This window comes from Thamnophis sirtalis, unplaced genomic scaffold (assembly GCF_051295495.1).
Source record: "Thamnophis sirtalis isolate CommonGarterSnake01/CBP01778 unplaced genomic scaffold, rThaSir2_p1.2 scaffold_3, whole genome shotgun sequence".
In the NCBI taxonomy this organism is placed as follows: Eukaryota; Metazoa; Chordata; class Lepidosauria; order Squamata; family Natricidae; genus Thamnophis; species Thamnophis sirtalis.
Genome location: NW_028261383.1, coordinates 5342110 through 5354183, shown reverse-complemented (window position 1 = coordinate 5354183; position 12074 = coordinate 5342110). Strand labels below are relative to the sequence as shown.

General features: G+C 38.2%; 1 protein-coding gene across 1 annotated transcript; it reads right to left on the bottom strand.

Moving 5' to 3' along the window:
* Window positions 1-327: 327 nt before the first annotated feature.
* Window positions 328-10977, bottom strand: LOC148047058 (vomeronasal type-2 receptor 26-like). Its single transcript, XM_087707712.1, has 6 exons — window positions 10702-10977; window positions 9207-9226; window positions 7610-7673; window positions 5135-5347; window positions 3139-3265; window positions 328-1700 (listed from the first exon to the last, which is right to left on the bottom strand). The coding sequence occupies exons 1-6, from the start codon at window positions 10975-10977 to the stop codon at window positions 790-792; spliced, it is 1611 nt and encodes a 536-aa protein (XP_087563838.1). The 3' UTR covers window positions 328-789.
* Window positions 10978-12074: the final 1097 nt, after the last annotated feature.

Genomic DNA, 12074 nt, shown 5'->3' with positions numbered 1-12074 from the left:
GCTGCCTAGAGAGTCAAAATACATTCAACAAACCTCCCTAAAGAAAATAGAGTTTTAGACATAGATTATTGCCTTACGACACCACCCTAAATGATGCCTTGATTTGACAGCAGGAAGGATCATGGGAGCAATCTCATGACACTCACCCTATACAGGCACCCCAGCTGTTGTCCTTGATTACAGTTTGAAGACTGTGAATCCTACTGCAGACATCAGTTTCTGGACAATCAAATGCAGCACCCAAAATAATATTGCAGTAATTATTTATTCAGTGGACATTGGAGGAATTTCACTCCCCAAAATAGTGGGAGAAAATCCTACATACAACAGGATGCACTCATATTGATACATTTCAGAAAAGGAGGACAAAATGATAATGATATATATGGATACTTAATAGATCATGAATATTCATAATTATCAAGCCTCAAGTTACTTCCCCACTAATCTTCTGCTATTATCATCAAGAAAGAGTTATTGTGTAAATTAAAAGAAACAATTGCATAGCCTTAGCAGTTTTAACAAAAAGTACCAACAATTGAGTTTGTCAAGGTATGCAATCCTTCCATATTTCTATTTTGTTAAAACCTTCTTACTATTCCAAGAATTTCTTTGTCTCATAACACTAACTTCATAGAATCATAGAATTCTATTATTGATAATCATGAATCCTCCAGCTACCCTTTAATTATTTCAAGCAAAATCATTGAAATAACTTATGGATGGAGAACAGCTTTGATCTTTTCCTAGGTTATCTTGGAAAATGTTGAGCATGGGAATTGCTCAATTTCACAAGTTGACATTTTTTCTTGTTGTAAGCTGCTCCTTGGTATTCAGGTCTGGCCTCAGAATGATAATATAGCACTTCGGGATGAAGATACAGCCCAGCAGCCCAGCACTGGAGGACAATATGGAGAACACCTCCACAGCCACCATGTATTTCCCTTTGGTACTCAAGTAGGTTGGAACAAAAGTCACCCAGACACTGCAGAAGACTAGCATGCTGAAGGTGATCAGTTTGGCTTCGTTGAAACCCCCAGGGAGATTCCTGGCCAGGAATGCAACTGTGAAGCAGATGGCAGCCAGGAAGCCCATATAGCTAAGGGTGATGTAGAACATGACATCAGTGCCTTCATTGCATTGCAAGATGATTGCTTCAGTTTGGGAAAGGAAGTCAAAGTCAGGGAATGGAGGAGAAACTCCAAGCCAGATGGAGCAGATGATAATTTGGACAGCAGAACAAGAAATGATGATGGAGTTGGCCAAGCTCTTCCCCAACCATCTGTTCACTCGGTTTCCTGGTTTTGTGGCCAAGAAAGCCAGCACTACAGTAATCGTTTTGGCCAAGAGAGAAGAAATGGCAATTGAGAATATGATGCTGAAAAACATTTGTCGGAGAAGGCAAGTGGTTCTGCTTGGTTGACCAATAAAGAGAAAAGAAGACAAGAAGCAAAACTGGAGGGAGACCAGGAGGATATAAGACAGGTCCCGATTGTTGGCTTTGACAATGGGAGTTTCTAGGTATTTTATGAATATGATTAAAACAAGGCCTGTGGTTAGGAACAAGACTAGGGCAAAGGAGACCAGGATGATGCCCAGATATTCTTCATAAGACAAGAAGGAGATAACTTTGGGGATACATTGGATTCGGTCCTCATTTGGATATTTATCATTAGGACACTTGGTGCATTTTTCCATATCTGAAAAGAAAAAAGCAATATTTCTTTAACATTCTATCCTTTTATCTTTTAGGGAATATCTTATTGAGACAACACTTGATACCAGCAGCATTTTCCACTGAAATAAATAAGTATATTTTCATTTGTTCTAGGCACTTTTTAATATACTGAACCTAAAAGATGTTGATCTTGTGAACTTTATTTGCTTGGCAGAGAAAGCTAGTCTTCCAAATGTCTATGGGGATTCTCTGTCATCCAGGTCACAGTTGTCCAAAGGTGCTTTTTCAAAAGGCAATTGGACTTTTTATGGAATAAAATTAGCAGGAAGGGACCTTGGAGGTCTTCTAGTCCAGCTCCCTGCTCAAGCAGGAGAACCTATACCATAGGAGGAGAACCTATACCATTTTCCTTGAAGATGTTTTGTTTCTTATCCAAGAAGCATCTTCAGTTCTGACTGAATGATGAAGAATGGAATAATTTATATTCCTTGCAGTGATCTGGTTATAAGCACTCTCTCTGCAAGTCTTTGAGGTCACTTGTCCTTAGGGTCACCTCTATAATGAGAATGGGTATGGGCTTTGTCTTTCAAAGTCATTCTTTTGAAGACAGGTCACTATTCTGAGGACATCAAAGCCCACATTCTGGACAGAGTAAACCACTGGTTTGAAAGAGGGACCAGAAAGGCCATCTACATTAAAATTGAACAGCCCTATTTCAACAAGAGGGGGAGGGATACAACATCTAGTTCTGCAGCTCGGCGGTTCAAATCTCACCGGCTCAGGGTTGACTCAGCCTTCCATCCTTCCGAGGTGGGTAAAATGAGGACCCAGGTTGTGGGGGCAATATGCCGACTCTGTAAACCGCTTAGAGAGGGCTGAAAGCCCTATGAAGCGGTATATAAGTCTAACTGCTATTGCTATTGCTATCATCTACCCCTGGTCTCTAACACAGTCCTTTCAGCAATTCCATGGTTTCACACCTCTTTACAATATTTTGGTGACCCTGCAGGAATAGATAAACCTCCAAGTGACCTCAATGACTCTTAGAAAGAATGCTAATGACCAGATGACTGCAAGTAACATAAATCCTTCCATTTACCATTCAGTCAGAACTGAGGAAGCTTTTTGGATGAGAAACAAAATGTTTTTTTAAGGAAACACAAAGAAAGACTAGTTGCCTTTTGAAAAAGCATCTTTGAGATAGTCTTCCAAATAATCTGAAATGACCCTTAGGAACATTGTAAATATGTGTGTAATGAGGTGAATATTTAGTTGTCTACACTACCTTATAGATTAGTGACATCTTTTCAGTGGTCCTTAATGAGAGGCCCATATAGAGTGTGTTTCAATACTACTTTTCTTTTAATATTTCTTCTAATTTCTTTTAACTTGCATTTTCATGAAAATGCTCTGGATTAAGCCACTTCTACTTGACAGTTATTTTCTTTGGTGTCACCCACCTTCCTGAGTGGAGATGGTCCCCTCTGGACAAGGAACACAGTCGTAACAGCAAACTGGCTCTTCTTCTCGCTTTCGCTTGACAAATCCAGGGTGACAATTTTCCACACATTTGGACTGTGGAATAGACTAAGCAGAGAAATAAGGAATTACCAAAGAAAATGTGTTAGTACTAATTATTTATAGAAAATAGATGTAGAAATGAACATTAGCCCAGTAGTCACTGGGCTTCAGTTAGTTCAATATAATTTTTTTGCTTAATTCCAAATAGATGTAGAAGATGCAACTACTGACAGATTCTTTATTTAGTTCCTCCTTTTGAAATTTTGGAATAACTCATTGCAATAAAGACTTCTTTTACTAAATAAAGTCTGGAGGGGTTTCAGCAGTACATGGCAACAGTGGCTACATACTCATTGTCTTCATTAACAGGGATTCTTCCATTCTTTATATGTCGTATCTATGATTTTAAAGTATGGTGACCTTATTATATTAAATTTTACAAAAAAAAATTCTAAAAGAATTATTATTTTTTATGCTATTTGATTTATTAAACTAGATTAAAACTGTGGTTTAGAAACTTCTGACCAGTAGAATTTGCAAACAGGGGAGGAAGGGAAGTTGGTGGTCCATTCCCTGAACTTACCTTCCTTCCTTCAAGAAACAACTCTAAGCAAAAAATAGAAATGGAAAGATAGAACATAGAATATAGCATATGAGCCAGCAGTGTGCAGCGGCAGCCAAAAAAAGCCAATGCAACCCTAAGTTGCATTAACAGAGGGATACAGGATCAAATGAGATACTAATATCATTCTATAAAGTCCTAGAAAGATCACACCTAGAGTACTGCATCCAGTTTTGGTCACCACACAATTAAAAAAAATGCTGAGAATCTAGAAAAAGGGCAGAGGAGAGCAACCAAGATTATTAGGCGACTGGAGACTAAAACAAAAGAAGAACAGTTGCAGGAACTGGGCATGGCTAGCCTAGTGAAGAGAAGGACAAGGGGAGACATGATAGCAGTCTTCCAATATTTGAGTGGCTGCCACAGAGAGGAAGGGGTCTAGCTATTGTCCAAGACACCTGAAGACCAGACAAGGAATAAGGGATTGAAACTGACCAAGGAGAGATTTAACCTAGAAATAAGGAGGAACTTTCTGACAGTGAGAACAATCAACCAATGGAACAGCTTGCCTTTGCCGATTGTGGGAGCTCCATCACTTGAGACTTTCAAAAAGAGATTGAACTGCCATTTCTCAGAAATGGTGTAGGATCTCCTGTTTGAGTGGAGGGTTAGACTAGATGACCTATAAGGTATCTTTCAACTCTTAATCTGTAAACTCTGATTTGTATAATAGAGTTGGAAGGGATCTTGGAAGTCTTCTAGTCTAACCCTCTGCTCAAGCAGAAGAGTCTATACCCATTTCAGAGATGTCCGGTCTCTTTTTGAAAGCCTCCAGTGACAGAGTACCTACAAATTTTGAGGCAAGCTGCTCCACTGGTTGATGGCTGTTGGGAGAACAATCTCTGAATGGATTCACAAGGAAGGGCTTTTCTTTGCATCAAAGTCTTGTTTCACTTCAGTTTGCTAGGTCAGACCATTATCTTACATCAGAAGAGTCTTTATGATTTCATGCGAACTGAAATCTTTGGACCTTCTTAGAAAGGTCTATTGCTCTATCAAGGTGCAGTGAAAAAGTGTCATGGAGATCTCTACCAATAAAGAAGAATATTGGTAGCTCAGGGTTGAAATGAGGGGTTCTTGGTGATATCTGAGCTTGGATGTTTTCTTAGATAAACCTGACCAGACTTAAACATCATAGATAATGGACCTGCTCATTCAGGGACACATTCCCCAATCTGGACAATACAAGGTTTATTTCCCACTTGGAAAGACTATATTCCATATAAGTCATGATTATATTCCATATAACCAGATGTTATTAGCAACACAAATCTTTGGGAAGAAAAGAGAAAACACAGCAATTTTTAACCTACCTTGTTGAGCAAATTTAGCTCTGATAGAGCATCTTGGTTGATAATAAGTGTCTGTCTTTCAAAACTCCCCAGTTTCTTGTGGATGGAATCCTTGTTGGAGAAAACCAACAAGCTGAGGAGTCCCAGATCAGCTACGACATCCCCATTTTGGTCCAAGTATAGTTTTGCCCATGAAAGATTGCAAAACTCGTTATTCTTCAGGAATGGATGAAACTGGAAAAGACACATCCAGGAATTTTAAAAGCAGAAACCTTTTTTAAAAAAAATCTCATGTGGCCTCTTCACATTTGTATCTTTCTTCTACAGTTTTTAAAAATGCAAATATGCTTAATTAGGAGAAGTGTTACCACTATCTTTATAAGTGAACAAAAAAGGTTGAGCAAAGTTTATCAGTGATATACTTTCAAAATGCCATCTAGTTTGACAAAATACAGATAATCCTCGACTTACAACAGTTCCTTTAGTGACTGTTCAAAGTTACAATGGGATTGAAAAAAGTGACGTATGACCATTTCCCATACTTATGACTATTGCAGTATCCCCGTGGTCATGTCATCAAAATTTGGATGCTTGGCAACTGCTTCATATTTATGATGGTTGCAGTATCCTGGAATCACCTCATCATCTTCTTTTGACAAAACAAAGTCAATGGAAAAGCCAGATAGTTATAGTTATAGTTTATTGGTCTTGTATGCCGCCCACTCCCGGAGGACTCTGGGCGGCTTACAATAAAAAGGGGAAAGGGAATAAATAAGACAGGCAACAATTTAAAATACAACAACATTCATAGTTACCGTGGGGCTGGATACTTCAACAGCCCCCGGCCTGCTGGAACAGCCAGGACTTAGTGGCTTTACAGAGGGCCTGGAGGGTCATAAGGGTCCGGATCTCCATGGGGAGCTCATTCCAGAGGGCCGGAGCTGCAACAGAGAAGGCTGTCCCCCGGGGGGTCGCCAGCCGACATTGGCTGGCAGATGGGATCCGGAGAAGGTCTAGTCTGTGCGATCGAATTGGTCTTTGGGAGGTAATTGGCAGGAGGCGGTCTCTCAGGTACCCAGGTCCGATGCCATGAAGGGCTTTATAAGTAACGATTAGCACCTTGAAGATTTACTTAACAACCATGTTTAACAATTTCAATGATTCACTTCACAACTGTGGCAAGAATAGTCATAAAATGGGTCAAAACTCACTTAACAACAAGAACAGGACTGCCTGTATAATTATGGTAATACATTTCCTCAAGTATAAGGATCATACTAGAGCAGCTGTCAAATAAATTGAATAACAACAAAATTATTCAGAAACTTCTAGGAAACAAGAATGTATGGGTTTTTCAAGATGAAGGTTGCCAAGCTAATCTATTCCCAGGTAGACTTGACAAGAAGCACGATAATATGAACTACATAATTGTACTGTATTGGAATGCTACTGAGAGAATTATACAAGTCTGAAAGTACAAATCTTCCGCCAATTCTTTTTTTCAACCTGAAAACTTAGAGAGGATCCTTTCTGAGTTTCTTTCTTTACCCATTACACAGCTTCTGGTTCCCCACCTTTTCTCTGATTATCCCTTAAGCAACATCTCTTCTCCCCATCACAAGAATTATTCTCACATTGCAATACAATTCCTTAATAGATTATGGGAATGTTGATTTCAGCAAAATATTAATAAATTAGTTCATGATGTGGTGATTAGGAACCAAGTTAAGTGAAGCCTGGGTGGCATGATAAATAAGTGGATAAAAATCTACTAAAATGTACTCAAATATTATCCAATCTTTTAAATCTTTCATGTGAAATTATGAATAATAATTAGCCCTTGGCCATCTGTTCTTCAGACTATATTATGTTATTAATGATTATACTGTCATTAATATAGCATAGCAATTGTGATTTTTTTTGATGCAATATTTATAACAATTCTGAAACAAAACTAATTTGATCTTGTTTTAAAAATAACAAGTTTCCATACATATATGAGGGGGAGTAGAGATCAACAGCAACCCCCCCCCCCCCTTTGGGCATGCAGATTTGTCCTGCGAAGAAATGAATATATTTAAAAATGCAAGCATCCTTTGAAAATTAGCAATAACAATAGATATATACTGCTTCCTAGTGGCTTAGAGAGTCAGCATATTGCCTCAACAATCTAGGTCCTCATTTTACCAACCTTGGAAGGATGGAAGGCTGAGTCAACCTTGAGCTGGTCAGAACTGAACTCCTGGCAGTGAGCAGTGAGATGTCTTGCAATGCTAACCACTGTGCCATCATGGCTGTTTGATATTAAATGCAATAGTGTTTAATATCAAAATATATATGTTGCCAGCTCTTTGGAACATTGTCCCCTGATGGATTAGACTGGCAAATCAGTTGGCCTTTTGTAGTACAAGGAGATTGATAGGGTTCCCTTCCTTCTTCTTGGGATTCCTTCTCGGAAGGAACTAAGTTTGATGAATTCTTCTAGGTCCTCCATACCTGCCATGGCTTCAGCCTTTGAGCCGCCAACATCTCTTCACCCTCCTTCATTCTTCTCCTGGATCTGGAGGAATATGCAGCTTTCAAGACATGTGCTAGAGTTATAACAGTAAAGAAAACATAGTCACTATTTCGGAATGGGAGACTGTTCTTTTTCCTTTGGGTCTCCAGTGGTGCTTTTTGGGTGCATCTTCTCCGGCCTTTGACAGAAAATTTGTGCTTTGAAAAAGAACAGTGAAAAGACTGCTCTTCAAACTGGGAATCTATAAAGAAATAGCGTTCAAAGGCACCATCGTTTTCACGTTCCCTTGAAAGAAAACCAAAGCTCCAAATACTATGGATGTATTTCAAAGAGCTATGCCGTTTTATTGAATATTTTCCCAAAGTTGTGGTGATCCAGACTTTCTCTTTGATGGGTCCTGGCAAACTTTCAAGCGTTAAATGGAAAGGAAGAAGTTTTTCCGCAATGGAGTCATATCCTATGAAGTGAATAAAGACATTGACTTTTCTCCACTTAGAGAGGGCATCCTTGAGGGGTGCTGTATGGCCAGTCAGTGACAATTGTTGTGAGATAACAACACAAATTCCATTCCTGACAAGCATAGGAGTAAAAGTCCTCATGAAATTCTCTTCATTCTCTGTATCTGAAATAAAAAGACCAATCAGAATCCATCTGAAATGGAGGAGCAGTTGGACAATTGCTGGAAACTCAATCCCTTTTTTGGGGAAGCATCCGGTGGAAAAAAGGGAATTGAGTTTTATCACTCATAGCCTCTGAAGCCATTTTATCTTGGATCTGAGAAAGCAATGAAGAATGCTGTGTTATATTTGGGGTCAGATCAAGTTCAAAATATCAGCTTTTAATAAATCCAGCTTGGATCCAGTGAACACATTAGACTAGATTGTAGATTCACCATTGTTTAAAATTTTAAACAGAGCATACTAACAAGATTATATTTAAAAATGGAATACAAGAAACCAATGAAGTAAAAAAAGAATAAAGAATGCAAATCATATTTCAGTGTTATCCCAACAATTTACTATAATTAGACTCATATGTGCAGATAGCTACTATGTTTTTTTATTCCAATAAAGATCTCTATTATATGTAATTTTGAGGATTTCTTCATTTTTTTCTGCTTCCATCTTCCAAATTCATTATGCAGCAATACTGTTATTTTTTCCAGTTGTACAAGAGATACAGAGACCACAGTACCTAATATAACTTGTCAATTGTATAATCAAAGAGGTGTTTCATTGAAATTGTGTCTGTTCTAACATGCACAATATTGGGAGACTGACATTTTCCATAGTTTTAATTTGGTACTAATAATGATGTGCCCTGATTTTAGAGAAAGAAGAAATCACCTAAATCCCCAACTCATCTCTCAGAGCAGGAGCTGAAGTCCTTTTATGCCCCTCCATGATACTTCTCAGATGCTTTGATTAAGTTTGTTCTATTAGTGATATCTTATTGAAACCCCAAATATCGGCTTGATATAAGAACATGGGGGTAACTTTGGCCTTATATACTTTAATAATTGGGGATAAGGAAGCTGGATAACTATGAATTTTTAATGTAAGTACTTTCACTCACTCTTTGACCTCAATGAGCTCCTATAATGATGAGAAATGCAAGATTCAGTCTCAGAGAAAATTTCTCCTAGATAAAGAAAGGTGCAACTTTCTCTTTAGCTTACCATCGGATACCCATTTATGACTATGATAACATTTTTAAAGACCACAACTTTTGAAACTGATTTATTAACAATTATTGAATTATTATGACAGTAGGATCCCAGTCTTATTAACAACTTTCACAACCCAAATGATGAGTATGACAAAATTATCTTGTTAGTTTATAAGGCATTGCATTAGGTATTGTGGGCTTTAGGCATGTGTAGATCAGGTTCATTCATTAGCATAAAAAAGTTGTAGATGTGTAGATAGAATAACAATGGTTCAAATATGCACTCTTCTCTACACCTCTTGGTAATTATTGATCCTTCTTCTTGTGGCTCCATTGAGCCCAACATGCACTCTCAAACAAGCGCTTGTAGAAAAGAGTTTGATCAAAGCCAACAGTTTGAGTTCCATTTTAAGAACAATCAGTTTCCTCCACAATATGTATCTGTTTAGTATGTCAAATTCTGCATTAAGATGTATAAAGACAGCAAACTTTAGTTTCCCCTGATCAATGTATTTTGTAATTGGATGGTTCAAGACAAAGGCAATAGTGAATCAACTCACAGGATCATAGAGTTGGAAGGGATCTTGAGACTTTCCAGTCTAATCTGTTTATCAAGGAAAAGATCTTCTACCATTCCAGATAAATTGTCACTTCTTTAACACTTCCAGTAATGGAAGTGAGGCAAGCCAGTCCATGGATTAATTGTTCTCATTGTCAGAAAATTTCTCTTTAATGCTAGACTGAATCTCTCTGTCATGAACTTACAACCGTTACTTCTAGCCCTGACCTCAGGTGCTATGGAGAAACAAAATCAATCCCTTATTCTCTGTGACAGCCCCTCAAGTATTGGAAGACAACTGACACATCATCCCTAGTCTTCTCCTTTTTATACTGAACATATTTAGTATATAATGCAGTTTAGCCTCCAGACCCCTTATTGTCTTTTTTGCTCTTCTTTGTACTTTTTCCAGGGTTATTCTTTTTAAATAATTCAGGGCAGAGTGTCCTCTCCAAGAGCTCTATTGCTGTTCAAGCTTTTTTGCATGAATTTGATCATTAATACATTAGGATAAAAACATGTTGATCTGTTGACTAATATGCCTTTTTAATATCACAGTTAATTAATGCTAGTGGTCACTATGAGTCTATTGAACACAGAGCCACTCTTCACCTTCACAAATTTGCAGCAATGTCACTCAAAATTATGAAGATGGCATCATGAGAGGATAAGGTCACTTTGATCCCTTCCCTCACCCCACTGTGGATCCCAGTCCCCAACCATGACATCTACAATGGTCATGGTGAAAACCAGCTCTTGATTTCCATATAGAAGCTATAGTTGGAGCTACTGATCACCCACTTCCATCCCACTCACTTTTACCAGATAAACATACACACAAACCTGTGGAACTTTGTAGGTGCCAGCTAATGTTGACATCTGGATGGAGATGTCCTTGTTAGCTGCATCAACAAGAGCCAAAAGATTTTCATTCCTTCCACAGCTGTAGTTGGGAACATTGGCTTCTCCAGTAGAAAGTATGTCCAGCAAGGCTTCTGAAGTAGCCAGGGTGCTGACATAGTTGTCATGGATGTTGTACCCAAGTGTGAGATTGTCTAGGAGCTGGTGATCTTTGTTGATTACTTGAATATTAAACATAAAGCGTACCACTCCATCCATACCATATGGTGTACTAGTATAAAAAATGCTCACGTTAATATCAGCATCATCAACAGGAATAACAAAATACCCTTTTCTATTTAATTCTCTTTTCCCTGACAAACTTATTGAATCTTAACCCAATACTGATCCAAAAGTAGAGGCAAATGATCATTACCATTTTATTTTAATAGGTTTTCTGAAGATGGGATAGAGATATTTCTCCACTAGGATTTAAACATATGATTATTTGTAGCAGAACTTATTTTCACCACCCCAGTAGCAGATTACAAAATAATTCAATCATTAACCTGGAATTATCCTAATAGGAAGAGGATTTTTGATAAGTGACCTAGAAAAGCCATTCTAAAAACAAGCCATCCTCTCTCCCTAAGTTCAGGTATTGAATACAAATGAACATATATAAATAAGACCCCCAAAAGGTGGATTTCACTGAAATCAAAATGATTCAAGAAATTACTCAGGTCCCGAAATATAGAAGTAAGTGGAAGAAGAAGAAAATAATGAGTGTATTAGAACTGCATATGGAGGGAAAGCAACAATATCACACTGAATAACTTACAATTGAATCTGATTGGAAGGATCCATGCTGAAATTTAACATTCTATGTTGTACAGTTGATGCCCTCATCACTATACCAATGAGATGATTTCCTGGCATATAAAAGCTCCAGGCTTTTTGTCCATCTTGGCCTTCGAAATTCTGTGGGCACTTCATTCTAAGCTTCCCAAAGACCGGCTGGGACAACAGCAGCATTAGAAGCAGAAACAGGACTTCCATAATTCATGGGGCTGTATTAATCCCCTCCCTGTTTCTAAAGAAGAATTAAAAGAAGAGAAAGCACTCTCACAAGATGGAAATGTCAGATGAAGAACAGACAATCTGAGCTTCATCTGGAAAGGAGAGAAAGTACATTCCACAGCACAGTCCCTGCCTGTCCCAATGTCTAAGTGTGAACTGTGGCATTTATCCTTTTCTGATACAAGTGATTCAGCCTGATGTTTACATCAAAGGCAATCACTGGTAAAGGAGCAGAAGAGGTCTCAAAGATCAGGATGGTGATAATTATGGTGAGGAACAACTTCTCCTCTGGAGAT